The sequence below is a fragment of the Aspergillus nidulans genome, chromosome V (assembly GCF_000011425.1).
Source record: "Aspergillus nidulans FGSC A4 chromosome V".
NCBI lineage: Eukaryota > Fungi > Ascomycota > Eurotiomycetes > Eurotiales > Aspergillaceae > Aspergillus > Aspergillus nidulans.
The window spans coordinates 1,914,970-1,931,858 of record NC_066261.1 but is presented as its reverse complement, the minus strand read 5'-3'; the positions used below and the strand labels follow the sequence as shown (position 1 = coordinate 1,931,858).

At 52.5% G+C, this 16,889-nt stretch overlaps 5 protein-coding genes across 5 annotated transcripts, besides 1 other annotated feature; 2 read left to right on the top strand and 3 right to left on the bottom strand.

Moving 5' to 3' along the window:
• Positions 1-16,889: part of a sequence feature (contig 1.98 826..565485(-1)) that runs on past both edges of the window.
• Positions 724-2,323, bottom strand: ANIA_05621 (uncharacterized protein). The gene has a single exon (XM_658133.2). The coding sequence runs from the start codon at positions 2,290-2,292 to the stop codon at positions 1,120-1,122; it is 1,173 nt and encodes a 390-aa protein (XP_663225.1). The 5' UTR covers positions 2,293-2,323; the 3' UTR covers positions 724-1,119.
• Positions 3,241-4,961, bottom strand: ANIA_05622 (uncharacterized protein; the record flags this gene model as incomplete). The annotated part of the gene is made up of 1 exon (XM_050612284.1): positions 3,241-4,961. One exon carries the CDS (start codon positions 4,959-4,961, stop codon positions 3,726-3,728), a length of 1,236 nt encoding a protein of 411 aa, XP_050468225.1. The 3' UTR covers positions 3,241-3,725.
• Positions 5,590-7,397, top strand: ANIA_05623 (DEAD/DEAH box helicase; the record flags this gene model as incomplete). The annotated part of the gene is made up of 1 exon (XM_050612283.1): positions 5,590-7,397. One exon carries the CDS (start codon positions 5,590-5,592, stop codon positions 7,291-7,293), a length of 1,704 nt encoding a protein of 567 aa, XP_050468224.1. The 3' UTR covers positions 7,294-7,397.
• On the bottom strand, positions 7,650-11,738 carry ANIA_05624 (C2 domain protein; the record flags this gene model as incomplete). The annotated part of the gene is made up of 5 exons (XM_658136.2): positions 7,650-9,326; positions 9,373-10,860; positions 10,912-11,286; positions 11,341-11,376; positions 11,424-11,738. The coding sequence occupies 5 exons, from the start codon at positions 11,736-11,738 to the stop codon at positions 7,827-7,829; spliced, it is 3,714 nt and encodes a 1,237-aa protein (XP_663228.1). The 3' UTR covers positions 7,650-7,826.
• Positions 13,367-14,342, top strand: ANIA_05625 (uncharacterized protein; the record flags this gene model as incomplete). Its single annotated transcript, XM_658137.1, has 2 exons — positions 13,367-13,502; positions 13,603-14,342. The coding sequence occupies 2 exons, from the start codon at positions 13,367-13,369 to the stop codon at positions 14,340-14,342; spliced, it is 876 nt and encodes a 291-aa protein (XP_663229.1).

Below are 16,889 nucleotides of genomic sequence, written 5' to 3'. Positions count from 1 at the left end.
TATCGGCTGGAACTGATGAGAGTGTGAGGGCTAAAGAGGATATTGCGGCGCTTGATATGGGACTTGGGGCTCTGCGAGCATTAATCTTCGTATATGCTCGCCATCTGCATCGTTAGGCATGTGACTTGGAAGTGATAAATGCCAGATCGATACACCACCAGAGCCTGCCAATGCTCGCAAAGCCCTAAATCACCTCTCGCACAGGCCTTACTGATCATGATGATTGAGATATTGGGATGAGCCATATCATGAGTACCTGGACTGCTCTTTTCCAGTGTCGGCGTCGACGAAACCAGCTCATGCAGCCGGACCCGATTCGGATCGACATCACATCATCATGGCCTCGTATTGTCGTATTCGTGTTTGAATTAAGTTGAGTTCGAGTCCTTACCTAAAGTTAGGTATCGAGGGGTTCGTATCCACGGCCGCAATTGAACGAAGATTGGTTCGGCTGGCGACCGTGGCCATGGCTACGACTACTACATGAGTTGAAGTTTCTATGGAAGGAATACTGTATTAGTATGGGCCCCACTGCATAGGCAACTCAGATAAAATTTGGCTTGAATGATATTCCCAATGGAGTTGTAAGGTTGTATTCATTTCCAATGTCTCGGCTAGTGACTCGTCAGTTGATGTAGATGTCACATAGATATTGTATAGAGCCGGCTTGCACGCTGTACCAGACAACGCGGCTTGCGGCGCAGCAGTTGATGTTTTGATCAAGTGGGTCTCGAGTGATGGTATGAATATGGTACTTGCAACGTGAACGAATGAATAATTAGGTATGTAGAAGGTATATATAAGAGAGAAAGTAGAAGAAAAGAATAAAAAAAAAAGGGAAAAATAGAAGAAATGGATACGAGGGGATGCTGAGTGCTGGTCCCACTCCGTAACATAGCGTAGGCGGGTATCCATGAATAAAGTAAAGTCTATAAATAGGAAAGAAAAAGCGGCAGTCTGATACCAATATAGATACGGTGTGAAAATGGCAATGCCGAGTCCAGTGTGAGAATGAACGCAGAAATGTTCTATGATGATGCATAAATCGTAAGCTGAATGCGAGCGTTGCGCATTATATGCAATGCAGGTGTAGATGAGTGCAAAGTGCCCCACCGCTGGTTATTGGGGCGGTTTAGGGTCTGATTCTTCTGTTCCTCGCGAGGAAGCGGTGTTTGCGTCGGATGTGTCATGGTGCGCCGGCAGCGAGACTGGAAGCGGTTGCGGCGGTGGCTGAGATGGGGCCGTCGAGGTCGCGTTGGGGGCCGGCGTGCTGGGTTCTCCTGGATCCCGATGCGGTTCTGATCCTGAGGGAGCGGGTGCCGGGGAGCCTGAACCAGGTTGTGATGAATCTGTCGCGGTTCCAGCTTCTTCAAGCGGCCCAAGTGTCCACCTCCATTCGCGACGGCGCTTGAGACGGCCTTGCCGGGGCGTCTGTGGTGTTTGGCTCTGCGAGGAGTACGGGTCTTTCAGTCCTTCCATGAGAGCGACGGCGCGGACTTGGCGTTCGTTGCTGCGGTATTTTCGCTTCTTTTTCTTCTTCTCCAACGTATTCGTCTCTTCATCTGAGGGCGTAGTATCGGACGAGACGAGACTCGAAGTGGAGTAATCCGAGTCGTCGTCAGAGCTTGTTTCACAGGACCCAGACTCCGAGTCAGAGACCAGATCCGAGTGTGCGGCTGTATACTTGATGGTCTTGATCTCTTCTTCGAGCGGGTACCGGTAGCTGACCTGCTTTTTGGTTGGGAAGAATACCCGGCGTCCCGATGACCCGTTGGACGGGCCGACAGAGTTGGCCCGTCGTTTGGACGATTCCAGGTACGAGTTGCGGAGGATGCTCTTGACGCCGATAGGCAGCTGGTACGGGTTGCTTGGGGTATACGGCGACGACGGCTTGGAAAAGCGGTTGCCGGTCGATCGAGACGGCGAGATGGTCGCCGAGGACGGGTAGGTCACGTCGTAGGCGTTCTTAAAGGTGTTACGAACGGTAGGAGACGCCGTCGGCCCTGTAGCCAGCGAGAGCGAGAGGCCCGTAGACGAGGTGCTGAAGGACATGGGGAGCGACGAGGTCTGGAGCGTGAGTTTCGGCCGCGAGAGCGCAGGCCGGTTAGGCGCCTTCGAGGTGAGGCCGCAGGACATGCTGGAGTGCGGATGCGACGCAGGCGCGGTCGAGTGTTGATGCTGTGAAGGGAGTGCTGGAGACATGACCGGGAGCGAAGCTGCTGCTTCAGCGCCCGACGAAGACGAGGCAGTGCGAAGATGTGAAGCCGGAGGGGGCATTTGGGTTGCGAGCATGGCGGAGGCGGCGCAGAGAGCAAACAAACGGTGAGAGGCCGCAGCGAGCAGGGATGGTGTCGGTGATAGGACCGGTGATAGTGCCAGTTATAGGTGGTCGCGGACGATTATATCATGATCCAGCGGCGACGCCAAAGACGAGCACGACTCGCTAGAGCGAGGAGCGACTAGTGATTCAGCGATCAGCGAGAGTAAGGATTCGTAGGATCTGGCGCAGCAGTAATAGGACTCGAGTCGGCGATGGCAGTGCGCCCCGCATGTGAGCGCTTAGAGAGCCTTAGAGAGCCTTAGAGGAGCCCTTGGTGGCTGGGGAGGCGGCAGGCCTGGGAACACTAGACGGGAGAGTCGTGTATATATACGCGATGTACAGGGACACGAGATCGTCGAGTCACGCAGTGGCGGAAAATTTCAAGGAAGAAAAGCAAGCGAAAAAAGATGCGAAAAAGGAACGAGAGGAGAAGAAAAAAGCAGAAAAAAGCCAGAGACGAGCGGTTGGGCGCTTCGAGGGTTTCCCAATTTAGAACTGGATGACGCCGCAGCGGGGACGGACGGAGTACGCAGGGTACGCAGAGTACGTGAAGTACTCTGAGTATACGAGACTGCAAAAAGTTTATAATGTAAAAAATCAATGCATGGAATAAATAGATAAATAAATACAATAAGCAAATAGAATAAAAAGAATAAAAGAATAAAAATCTTGAAGTATACAATCTACTCTTGATCATAACAATTTACGCTCACAGCACTCTACGCATATAGCGATCTACTCAATCCTCGCAAATTAATCAGCAATCTACCATAATCGTACGTACCAAGACCATTGTGTACCACTGAGAACGCCGCCAGGCAAAAACATTCACCTACTATTCTTACGCTCAGCTGTCTAGTCTAGTCTCAGAGCCAGAGTCGCCTCCCAAGACGGAGTTATTCGTATAATGAGCAAACAGGGCGATCGCAAATTGTGGCAGTTCTAAGAATAGCCGGTCTAGACTATACAGCCCGTATTATACCTCCACAGTAGCGTCTCAATTCTTAGCATCTCCGTATAAGACGACGATCCTCTTCAGATCTGGAGATCATCCTATGGTAAAGATTTATCAAACCTAATTGAGAGAAACTTTCTGGTCTCCATTCAGTCGAAATATCGTGAATGCGTCGACAGAGCCGTCGACTGAGCTGATGCCTGAGTTTATGCCTGGATACCCAGGCATCAACGAAGGCGGAGGTTTTCTCCGTTACTCCGGATCGGCATCGTCCGCGTTGTCTTCCACACCGTCACTAACACATGTTACTAACGCTCGTGTCTGGCCAGCCAACTCGCCGTAACTCGGAAGCGCCTCCCCCTTGTCGGAGTAACCAGGATGACTGCCGTTGCCACTACAATTACTGCTCTGGGCATTGAGTTTACGCCCGCTATCGCGACCGGGGCCCGGTCAAGGGGCGTACCGTGGAGGGCCCTCCACGTCTGGCTCAGGTAAGACCCTCACTGGGTGCCAGGACCCCAGCTTGAATGCACTCCCGGCGATCTCGCCGTCCAATTCCCATTTCAGTTCATGCGAGCGGACGATATTGTACGTGATCAGATTTGGATACAGGCAGCCTGCCGGCAGCCTGATCCCCAGGATCTCGCCCAGGGCAAGCGGTTCGCTGGCCTTTCCGCCAGGAGTCACTACCATGCGCAGTGGCCGGTTGCCGTTGCCCGGCGGAACGAGACTCACGCTCTCGGTGGATTTGGAGAAGTCGTGCCGCTCGGCCTGCACGGTCGTCGTCGGCTTGACTTTGACCCGGACCGCTGTGATGAGGATCTCTTGTTGGATACCGTGAATGGCGAGGCTCGTTGAGTCCAGGTCAGGGTCGATATGTAGAGTGGTTGGGATGGTCTGCTCGTTGCCGACTTGCAATGTATGGGGCAGCGAGAGTCTGATGCGGAGGCCGATTTTTGGGACTTTGGACGAGGCGAACAGCTGTCTCGTCTTCTGCCCGAAACTGATCTTGGTGGTACCGGGGACGAGCCGGTATGCCCACGTCGTATGGTGTCTTTTGAACTCGCGCATATTGAACTCGGTGATGGCCGGGCCCAGGTGGACGTTTCGCAGCGGAAACGGCGCGATGGCCGTGTGCCGGTCGGCCACCGTCCGCCCCTTGTGCTGCCGCAAGAGCTCGATGTGCGCTTCGACCCAGTACTCTGTAAATGCATAGCAGGAATCCCCCATGAGCGAGCTCCCGGTAAACACATAGCTCGCCGGCGGCGGGAACGGCGTGTCCAGGTGGCCGCCCGGCGCGGTAAAATACTTCTGCTGCCATTCGTCGCGGATGTCATAGACCAGGTCTGGGATCTTGATCGCAAACGGCCACGACTCCCCGGGACTGCCTTGGGGGATATGCAGCGGCTGTCCGAGAGTCAGAACATGTGTCTCGACCCCCGTCGGCGTGCTCAAGGCGTCAAAGTTGGTTCTGTAGACGGACGTGGAATTGCCCCGTCGGATATTGATCTTCGACTTACAGCGCCCACGGATCGTGACTGTGACTTTGGCTTCTGGGGCGACTCCTGGCGCCGTGCGGTATACTCGGCCGGCGATTGTATCGCCGGGCCGGTGCGGTTTGCCGTCCAGCGGCCGGTCTAAAATAATTGCGAGCTGCGCCGTTGCGAGAGCGAGTGTCCCTGGCATCTTGGTGGGTTGCTGGATGCCAGATCAGGGGCGATGTGCGTCCTTATATGGTCCAAGGTCGCTGGTAGAACGGCTCTAGGGCCCTTGACACAGCCCCCGCCCGGGGCGCGCGCACATGAAGCTAAGAGGGTTAAGATACTGCGCCGCTAAACTACCCCAACCGCGTTCCGCGTTGCATATGGACTGGCATTCCTGGTCGACTGGTTGAGACTCAGTTCAAGCATTAGTTAGTTGCAATAAGGAGCTAAGCACCACAATTAGGCAGTCAGCCTCCCGGCAGATCTATACAGGTCACATGACATCTCAGGCAAAGTGCTTGGCAGAGAAGACTCGAAGAGCCCAAATCTCTGCCGCTAACAAAAATATTTTTTCTGATTCTTATTTATTTTTTCATTAACCACAAGCAGGTGAAAGATAAGAAGAGAAGAAGAATTCTAATCCATTCACTGATACACATAATTCTGTCCATAGAACTTGCAGGCTATCTGACTTGTTACGTGCTTTACGTGCAGACTCCGCGTCCGTGGCTGGTAATCAACTGCATTAGACTGTCTACCGGTAGACTCAGCACCAGAATTTCTCTATTGCAAGCACATCTTTAGCTGCAGACCCTTCCAAACCAGCAAGCATGCAGAGCGCTACAGACGGCCTCCAGCCATACAGCTCTATGGCCGGCAAACTCGACCAGAAGCTGCTTCAAGCCCTCAACGTGCTGGGCTTCGAGTACATGTCGCCCGTGCAGCAGCGAGTCCTCACAGAGCTTCCCACATGGCGCAGCGACTGTCTCGTGCAGGCAAAAACAGGCACCGGTAAAACTGTGGCTTTTTTGCTGCCTGCTTTGCATTGCTTAATACAAGGCCAGAGCCAGGTCAGGAGAGGGCAAGTGGCGATCCTCATCATCACGCCAACCAGAGAGCTCGCACAGCAGATCGCCAAGTCATGCGATGAGCTTACCTCACAGCTTTCAAGACCGCTGGAATGTCATATTGCTGTTGGTGGGACCGCGCGAGCGTCCGCGCACTCGCGGTTCATGAACGGGGACCCGTCCATTCTTGTAGCTACACCTGGGCGGCTGAAGGATTACCTCTCTGAGTCTGAGACTGCAGAGAAGCTCAAGGATATCCAGACCCTCGTTCTGGATGAAGCGGACACGATGCTCGAGACCGGGTTCCTGGCGGACGTCAAGCAGATCCTCAAGCTGATCCCGTCAAAGAGCACCGGTTGGCAAGGTATGTGCTTCTCAGCCACTCTACCACCAAAGGTCAAGGATGTGGTCAGCGTTGTCTTGAATCCAGGGTACACCAGCATTTCGACAGTGGACAAGAACGAACCGCCCACCCACGAGCGCGTGCCTCAGTACTATGTCCTTATGCCCTCCGTAGCCGAAACATTCACGACCCTCTCCTCCCTCTTGGCCCACGAGTCCAAGAAGAATACCAAGATCATCGTCTTCGGCGTCACAGCCAACATGGTCGCCCTTTCTCACAGCGCCTTCGCCAACGGCCTCACGCCCCTTAAGGTCTTTGAGATCCACTCCCGCCTCTCGCAGTCTGCGCGCACAAGGACAACCTCCCAGTTCAAAGAAGCAGACGCAGGCATCCTCTTCGCGTCCGATGTCATTGGCCGCGGTATGGACTTCCCCAACGTCGACTTGGTAGTCCAAGTCGGGCTCCCCTCCAACGCCGAGCAATACGTCCACCGCGTCGGGCGCACTGCCCGCGCTGGCAACGACGGCCGCGCAGTCATCCTTCTAACAGAGTCCGAGTCCTTCTTCCTTAAAGCAAACCGCCATCTTCCCATCCAGCCGCACCCAGACGCAAGCAGTATCCTCGCCAATGCCACTAGCTGCAGTCCAGCCGTCACACAGGCCATGTACGCCGTCGACGAGACGACGAAGCAGCGCGCCTACTCATCGTACATCGGCTTTTTCGCTGGGTCAGGACTAATGAAGCAGCTCCGTCTCGATAAGCCCGGTCTCGTACAGCTGGCTAATGAGCTCGCTATTAAGGGCATGGCTTGCCCAGAGCCCCCGCCTATGGATAAAAAGATCGTCGGCAAGATGGGGCTCAAGGGTGTTCCGGGCTTCAACTACGCGAGCGCGGAGCAGTTGGCTGCTGCTAGACCCAAACACCGGGGTCCGCCTCATGCTAAGGCTAATGGCAATGGCACTGGTACTAATGGGACACCGCCCCATGCTAGAGCGAGGGATGCGCCCAGTGCTGGGACGGGAAGGGGCGAGCGGAATGGGGGGGAGAAGAGGCGCGGTGGGCGGCGCGGTGGACGCGCAGGACGGGGAGCTAATGGAGGACGGGGTGGGCAACAGAGTGTCTGATATACACGCGTGAATGGCAGAGATTAAGGAAGGGTGTGGCCCAGTCTAGTGGTAACCTGCATCTTCAATTCAATGACTGCGCTTTGATAGAGCTAGAATAGACAGTGCATCCGATATGCCAATTTGAGCGGGATTGCTACATGATACGCACTCAGTAAGTTCATCCGCCTACGGTATCTGCCATGTGTACTTGTAGGTATCCCAGTAGGACGAGACGGGTGAGGCTCCAGTCGAACCAAGATTGTCTTCCTAATATGTATAGAGTCAAACTACAGTGAAACTTACATGCAGAACAAGGCTATTATTTAGTTACACCGGTTTATTCCAAATTATGTAGAAGCATATCTACCTTTATCACGAGTGAGAAAATTTATTCATTGCAGTATGCATAGCCTGGCTGGAATCATAATTACCCATTGATATCATACACTACGCGTGAGCAATAAAAAAATTCATCTGTGTCACAATAACTCCGTGCTATGAACTCACACAACAAGCTAGAGGCGATGCAGCGAAAAAGTAGGCAACTAGCTCTAGCTCCCTGTCTCCGTCTCAATATCCGGCTCCCTACCCGACAGATCCCCACTGAAGTGTTGTCGGACTTTTCTGAAGGCATACTTGGCCTCGTCTTTTGCAAACTGAGCATTACGAGCGGGCTTCCACTGCATGAGGCCACGCTGCTGGCGCTGCTCGCTGCGCTTGGCGGCGCGCTTAGAGGTTGTTGAGCTTGAAGCCGTGTCGGCAGTGTTGATGGTGGATATCTGGCTCGTGCCCGTGCTTGTGCGCTGGGTGTAGCTACTGCTAGGCGGGGTGCCGTTGTTTGGCGTAGCTTGGGTGTCCTGGTTGGAGACGGGGTCGGACGCAATCGGGTTCGAGGGTTCGACTATGGCGTTGGCTGTATCTCCGTGTTTATGTTCTCGTCCGTGTTCGTTGGAGGAATCGCTGGTGTCTGAGTGCGAGTCGTCATCTGGTAAGTGCATCAAACCATCCTCTTGACCAGGCTCTTCCTTTCCACTTTTCTCTTGCTCCTGTATCTGAGCAAGGGGATCTTGGCCGAATGCGCCGCTCCAGTCTCGACCCTCCTTGTCAATCCAGCGGCGGCGCTCCTTGGGATCAGCGACCTTGAGGATATCGCGGCCCTGGAGGAGTGACTTCTCGTGCATCTGCTCAGTACGTTCGGGGACTTCAGCCTCGATATGACGCGGACGGGCGCCCTCGGCCATACAAGCCTCCCACGTCTCGAAGGTCTCGCGGGAGTTGTTATCAACAACGAAGTGCTCATGGGATTCGTCAATGCCAGGAGTGAAAACGCAGCTGAACCGGAGGCGCCCAACCTCCTGGATATCCTCGAGACCTGGGCTGCGTTTTTCCTCGAGATTGTCTTCGGTTATATAGTTCTGCGTCAGGCGCGTGCCATTCTTCGTTTGCCAAATTGGGATATCGATGGGGGTATCGTTGTTATCGACGAGGTGTTGCAGCCAGAGGGTTGCGTAACCCGTGTGATGGCGCTTTCCTTGAGAAACGAATTCGAATACGACGGGAGACCGGTAGCGATGCTTGACGGGGAGGCGCAGATCAATGTTAGAGATGTCGAAGGAAACCGAGTTGTCTGCGTTGACGCTGCATACGTGCCGCGGGATCTTGCTACTACTTCCTCCTGTACGTACGCGAACCTTGGTCTTCTGGCTGAGGCCTTGTGCGGTGAGATTCCCGGTGAACTTGAAAGTTCCAACGTCCCATCCAAGCATTTGGGGAGGCAGTTTAGTCTCAACGTGCCTGAACAGGAGCGAAATGCGGATTCGGCCAAAGCCAACTCCTCCGTCAAGGGGGTACCACCTGGTGACCTGGGAGCTGGTCTGGAAGAGTTCTGACAGTTTCAGAGGAACGACACCTAAAATAGGGTCGTGCTCTCTGTATCTCTGGTCTCTGACCGTCACACACACCACTGCTGAGCGCCAGTCGCGCACGAACCGCTCTGTTCCAGCATTAAAGATTGGTTTCGAGCTCAGAGCTTTCGCTCGTGTGCGATAGATCTGCTCTAATATTAGTCGCGAAATACACATCAAGGGGGTGACTTACGAGTTCGTCGTTTAGCATGATCTTGCAGTAGCTGGTGGGCAGCTCTCCACCTTGCTCCTCAGTGTTCTCTCCGTAAGGCTTTGCCGGCTCATACTCTCTCCCTTGGCGGTTTCCGTTACTTCCTTTGACATTGACAAGCTGGAGGTTGACAATCTGATGCACGATGACACTGAGAATACCGCTTGGCCACAAAGGATCAGGCGGAGTATGCGTGACGGCTTCCTCTTCCTCCGTGGTGATGACACCCTTGTCGTCCTCAAATTGCTTGTCGGCTTTCAGATTCTCCGGCAAATCCTTGACCTTGCCGTCGGTCCTCAGCTCATTCCTCAGTTTCGGCTTGCCAAAGAATCCGACTTCCCAGTGCAGCTCGCCGGGCATTTCACTTCCCTCGTTCATACCCTGAAGTTTTGATACATGCTGGTACATCCGGCATGGATGCTGGATCATTTCGCGAATAGGCAGCTCCACCTTGCCAACAATATCATCCGCTGTGTGACGATCAGAGTCCCAGAGCTCAACGCTAAGGTTCTCGTTCGCCTTGATGAGTTCAGCATTCACAAGTAGTGCTGCCGTTTCTTCCCAGACTGGATTCAGATCATCTGTGATCACACGGGTGCAATACATCGGCTTTCCATATTTCGAGAACGAAAGGTTGATATAAGGGTCGCTACCGCCACCCTCACTGCCACGCTTGTCTTGCTTGCTCAAGCCCACCGCACGATGAATGCGAACCCACATGACTCCAAGCGCCTGCGTTTCCTTAACAATATCATCACCCTTTGCCAGCATACTAAGATCCATCGTCATAGACTTAGGAGCGGCGAACATACCGCAAGCGGCACCAATGGCGTAGTTGACAAAGTTGGAAATTAAGGGGAGGTTTAAAACGTTGACGCCTGTTTTGAACATCGGCATACAGCCGGCTTTGATATGAGGGATACCAGCCAGACTAAATGTCAAGTCTTTGACGAACGGCACCTCGGGAACTAGCTGAAGCCTTCCACGCACTGTTCCAACCATCTCTATCAGCTCCACGAAGACTGGGAAAGGCACTCCGAAGAGTCCACGAACTCCAAGATAGAAGACAAGCTGCATGTGCATGTTGCGGGCTTTAGCAGAAGCGCTCTGGCCGGTGGGCTTTGCATGGTAGGCGAAAGATGCTTCGAAATTGTAAAAGCTCCCCCCTTCTTCCAGCGCCGCTGCTTCGTCTGGGTCCTTGTTTTCCCTATTGTCTCGAGAGGCATTCTCCTTTAACTGTTGCACATTCTCATCCGGAAGAGCTCGCAGACTTAAAAGCCGTATTGGATTGTTTCCCTGATCAATTTCTGCAATTCGAACATTCTCAATCACACCAGGTGAGGACGCTTGCATAATATCTTCAATGGTATCAGAGATCGGTGCTAACATGTCCGGGTTGATCAGGCCCCAGATTATGCCCAAAAACGTATTCATCCATTCAACGGATTCTGGGATCAAATTCGCTGTCGCCTGGATAACATTCATCAGCATCAAGATTATCATCACTGGTAAACGACTTACAACTTGTCCACGTAACTGTTCACTACTCCATTCCATCTCTCTGCCACTGCGGATCACTTCCTGTACCCATAGCCAGACGCCACTGGCAATACAGAAAGCTAGAGGGAAAAGTCCCCAGTATGAGGCGCCAAAAGTCCGGCCGAGGACAATGATCCCGGCCACGATGCCAATACATAGACTGGCCCCTCGCTTTTCCAAGTTCTCAAACATGGGTTTGAAGGAGACCGTCGGCGTCGGGTGGAAGAGGATGTTCGTTCTCTCTCCGTGAATGGGCACGTCGGATGTAGTACCCTCTGCGATGGGATCCGGCGGTGCTGTAATATCTTGGTTTTCCTTATATTCGGATAGCGGTTGATTCGAGTCGGACCTTACTGGCTTTACTCATCTGTCAACAGCCATCTAATCTAGTCAAGCTAATGGATAACTCACCGTATCCTTACCGAGGTTGGCATTAGGTACAACCAACTACGTTCCGTTAGAGACGACTGTCGATGCAAAGAACAATGCATTACCTTCGGGTTCTTTACAGGCTCCATAGCAGACTCGTCCAAATCCTCAACCTCAATCTCTCTTCCCGTCGTAGGGTCTGTGACTTCTCGGGTCCTCCCCTTGCCCACCTTCTGTGGTCGATGTGGAACAGCATTCTCGTCTGTCTGTTCGTCATGCGTCTTCGACGCCGACGCTTTCTGATGTGCTTCGCGGTCCTGCTGGTCTGCCTGGAGACGTTCAATAAATCGGCCGATCGTCGGGACAGGGTTGTTTCCACTCCAGTGCTCCCCAACCCGGTGTTGCGTAGGGGAACTCGACCCCTTTGGGTGAGCAGGCATGTTGAATGTGGTGCGTTTGGCTCCTGAAACAAATAATGAGGTACTCGAATTGGATAATCGGCTGCCAAAACTGTGTTATTGTTCCTAGATTCCAGAACTAGTAGATCCCGCGGAGTTGAATGTCAGCCGCAATCTAGATGCTCTAAGGAAGATGGAGGAAGATATGGTGAGAAAGGGGACATATCAAAGGCCAGACAGCCCTACTAGAGGGGCTACGTCACTGGAGTTAATGGCTGTTGAGTCTGGGCAGTAGCGCGTACGATGGATTGATGGATCTAGAGTCTTGAGACGTTGGTGTAGGTGGGACCGGTGATGTCACCACGATCTCCCATCAGATGCTCTCTCGTCAAGCTCAAAAGCTCGAAAGGCTGCTTTCTCCGAATAGAACCAGTAAACGTATGGTTTGAATTGCTGATCTCGCATTTCTTTGTCGGTGCCTAGATTTCTAGCTTTCCTGGGGGTTAGTGTGATGATTATCGCGAGATCGTGCTTACCCACTCTATACTATATTCCCACACACTGTCGTCAGCCGAGAAATCTTACCTTGTTTATGGGTTCCAGCAAACAAATATAAACTCTGCAAACTGTCTTCAAAGCGTTGCTGGTCTTTCTGGGCCGCGTGGTTATAGACCTGCGCAGTGTGGGTGTATGTATCTGGTTTCGTCATCAGTGGTCATCTTGCAGGGTCCCTTATAATAGTCTCAATTTGGCTGTCTTCATGGACAGTCCTGGAAATACCTTGCAGTAGTCTTTCTATACTCTGAATTTTGAATATTGCTGCATTTGGCTTAAATCTACTCTGCGTAATCTGGGCTCCGTCTTGGACATCCATAAATAAGTATATACCGTTGAAACATTTGCGTGGCGCAAATACTCCCCTATTTGATATTGCCAAGCTGTAACACTAATCCAGTCAAATGATCATCTCTGGAGATTCCCGAGTAAGGAAGATGGTAACTCAGAGTCAGGCGTATGTAGTAAAAAACGCGCAGGGCGGTCTTTGCAAGTTCTCGTATGCAGCTCATGGTAAGCTGCTGATCTCTGCAGTTAGAAGATGAAACCATCTTAAAGTGCCAGTGTATACTAGGTTCGCGAACTAAAAATCTAATATAAATGGGTAGCAAGGTCTGCCAAATAGAGATGACAATGTCCCGATATATATATGAAGTTATTGATGGGTGCGATATGAGGTTATTGCCGACATCAACAGAAACCAAATAGCGAGCAAACCAGCAACTTCTCGATCAAGAGCAGCGGTGCAATCCATTGACACAGCAATATCAATCTCCAAGGACTATATATCTCATCGTATCATTGTCACTGTGTTTGTTGCTAATGTCTTGTTGGGTATAGGGAGGCGCTATACCCGAAAAAGAAGACCACCATTGGCCTCGGCCACGACCAGATGATCTGCGAAATTCACTTTCCATCCCAACATCGATTTTACCCCAATATCAACTAGATTGGCTCTGAAACCCAGAGCTTGGAACTGGATCACATATTTTGAACTCAAGTAGCGTCGCTTCTTCGTTACATTTTGGACACCGCGAACTTTGTGTCCTCCCTCCTAAACGATCGCCTGAACGACCACACAACGTCATTGAAATTCCAAATCACCGCGGGCTACAATGTCTTCAACGGAAGAGTCCCCGGCTCAGAGAGCAGCTCGCCTGCGGCGCGAACGCCGCGAAGCCAAGATAAGAGAGGGGGGAGCGTCCCGACTGGACAAAATCACAAGCCTGAGCGGACGAACGCCCTCTAAAGGTACACTCATCTTCTACTGAAGGAGCGTTACTTAGCTGCTTCTCGCATTCATCCGCTATATTCTATCTACACGATATAAGCTAATAGGTCTTCCGTACAGATCGCGACCAAGCCTCACCATCTCCATCCCCACAACCTCCCTCTGCTATCCCCGCCGCGAGCCCCGAACCTCGACCAACCCCTCAACAACCACAGCAAATACCCAGGCAAGGGCCGCCACAGCCGAGTGCTGAAGATCCAACCCCAGATGCGCTCCGCGAACAACAAGAGGCCCTCCGTGCCCTCCTCCGCCAACCAACGCCCTCCCAGCAAGATACCGGCGAAGATGAGGACCCGACTCTGAAACTCCTGAGCTCTCTCATGGGAGGGATGCCCGGCGCAGCTCAAGGTCCGGGCGCCGGTTTTGGCAGTGGCGCAGGCAGCGAACCTTCGGGGGGACTTCCGGCGGGCTTTTTCTCCTCACTTGGTCTTCCCCCTTGGATGGCGGACGCGCTTGGCTCCGCTTCGAAGCCACAATCGGAAGAGCAGAAGAAGGCCCTTCTTACATGGAAGATCTTGCATATTGTGTTCTCGGTTGCTATTGCGATCTACCTTTGTTTCCTTACAAGCTCGGCCGTTGCCACGTACGGCAAACAGCCGCCGCCTCCGGCCACGGCGCAAAACCCTTTTCTTTTGTTCACAACCGGAGAGCTTCTGCTTGGCGGGGCGAGAGTAACGATGAAGAATTCTGGACCGCCTGGACCTTTCATGTACATTCAGCTGCTCCGGGACTTTATCCGCGATGGTAGCATTGTCCTCTTTCTGTTCGGTATGGGCTCCTGGTGGCACCAGGGATGGTGACAGCCGTGCTTTGATATGCTCTCTCTGCTTATTGCTTCTCGATTACAAGAAATTAAGCCACAAGTATTTTATCTTGAAAGTGTCTTATCATGAAAATGCCACATAAGTGATCAAACGAATTCAGCGAACAAGCTACTACGATGTGATAACATCGACTTTTCAAGATCCATTCCTCGTTTCATCTCCCCGATCTAACTTGCTAGAGTTTACAGCGCTTTCGATGGGACCATACCTAAAGAACACCATGAAACGCAGATCATGGATAAGGTTCATCAGTCGCGCGATTTCTGGCCACCCAGAACCATCCTTTTGATGTCAGCATCAGGGGGCTGGATAGCCCGAGTCCCGCACGAACTGGTGTTGAGGCTAAACGCACGAACCATGGTTGATATATTGAAATTTCCACGAGCAATGCGATGGTTAGCCTATCTAGTCCAAGCCGACTGATTCACAGTAGCATGGTAGTACTGGAGATGTGGGCAGTAGACTGGAGTCAGGAGGTCCCCGCGAGGTATATTCATGCAGGCTGCTTGTATGGTCGAAGCGTTACACACCGTAGCATTGTACAGGTGGTTAATTAGGCGATGTATCATCGTATACGTGTACCTTTTTTTCGTCAAATGACTCTACGTCTTGTTGTTCTACCTTTACATGTATTTCTATAGTATATCACGGCTCTAGCACTTTGTTCTAGCACTGAGGGACGGTGGGGTGGACTGTGGGTGAGTGGGAAGAGTGGGAGTGGGAGTGTGTACACTCGTATAAGCATTTCTGGGCGGTGGGGGTTGCGGCAATTCCGAGAGCTAAGGACATTATTAACAATGAGTGACATGGATCGCAGGCAACTGATACACTAACAGATTCCTAATAAAAGCAGATGGCTTTTCTCAGCAGAGTGGAACGGTGTTGTGGATGATAGCCTAGTTTAGCGAGGGTCAATTATTTTAACCGGCTGCAACAAAGTTTATAGTGTTGTCATTGCGCAGGGATTGTATACAAAGGCACTAGCCTGAGATAGAAAGAAGCGGCAATCAGGTGGAAGCGCATAGTAATGAAGTATACCAACGTGACTAACGTTACCAACGTATACCAACAATACGAGACCATATAATGGAGTATATCAAGTACATCCACACCCAGGATCCCACGTTCCCTTTTTCCGATCACTCTGATCTGTTGATCACTACTCTGAGTATGATTCTAAGATGTAGTGGTTGGAGACAGCATCGTCCGTAGATGAGCCACTACTAGAGGCGGCTGGACGCACGGACTGCACTGGCGGCTGGATGCACGAGTCTGTAGCCCTGTAGCCCGAAACTAAACCGAGCCGGCGGTTTGGAATTGATTCTGTGGGACGCAGCCAGACTGATAGTGCTTCGCCGCGTGCTGGTTGCGGACTGAGTCGCTGCGTGGCCGTTTGGTACCTCCGGATGCGGGACCGACGGTTAGCTCAGCCTTCCGAATTATCTCGAAAATCTCGAAAATCTCGAAATGCTCGACAAGCGCGAAAATCAAGTCGACTTCTCAGATCCTAATCTTCAGTGGTGCGACGTTGCGTGTGGAAATAGCGTACAGTACCCAGTACCTGGGCTGTGCCGCTCTGCAGTAGACAGCGGAGGGGCAGGGGGCATGCCGCATTCCGCAAACAGTACCGTACGATCCAGAGGACCCCTGCTCGCGATGCCCAGGTCGATGGTTGTAACGGGATTGCTTGATGCCCTCCATGATCGAAACCCATGCCGTCCTGAACTCAAATCGAAACTCAAACGGGCCCAAACGGGCTCCAACGGCTGAAATGGTTCGATATCGCCTGTTTCAGGGAGAAAATCGAGCTCGAGTCGCCTGCTTCCCCGCACCTCTGATGGACTCCTGCTAGTTCACTAGCACTACTGTGAGTACTAGATGCTTGGCTGGCGTTCTTGTGATCATCCCTCCGTCCGGGGGTTTTAGACGCGCCCTGATTCGCCGTCCGCTCCAATGATTTAGTACTCCTTAACAGAGTACGTGGACTGTTCTGTACATCTCCCCATAGGACGCTCGTAGGGCCCCCGTACCACTCCCGTAGACCTCCCCGTAGGACTCCAGTATCGGACATATCTCGCACTCTTCGTCTGAAATTCGGACATCCACTCTTGCCCGCACGCAGACGTATCCTCGGTCCATACCCTCTGATGTAATTAGCGTACCGAACTTGAACAAACCTCTGTTCGGGTTGAGACTGGTGGCGGATCGCCCCGGAGCAACGGAAACGAGAAAGCAAAGGCGGCCAAGCCCCGCATGGCCGAGTCTGCTCGATTTTAGTTTTGTGGAGGGGGCAAATGACACTTGAACCGCTCCGGCATCGCCCTTGCAGGGGGACGATCCATTGTCTCTCAGTAGCGGCTGGCTATCAGGACAGAGGACGACATTCTTCCATCAGTAGTATTAGACAGGTTATCCAGAACCCAGTCGAGCGCCTCCATAGCGTCAAGCACCCGTGGTCAAGCATAGATGAGGGATTGACTGGTCCGTGACTAGTGACCCAATACCAGAATCTCCCAGGCTGGG

Excerpts from the sequence above, each read along its gene's own strand:
- ANIA_05621 (XM_658133.2), bottom strand. The coding sequence starts at position 2,292 with ATGCTCGCAACCCAAATGCCCCCTCCGGCTTCACATCTTCGCACTGCC.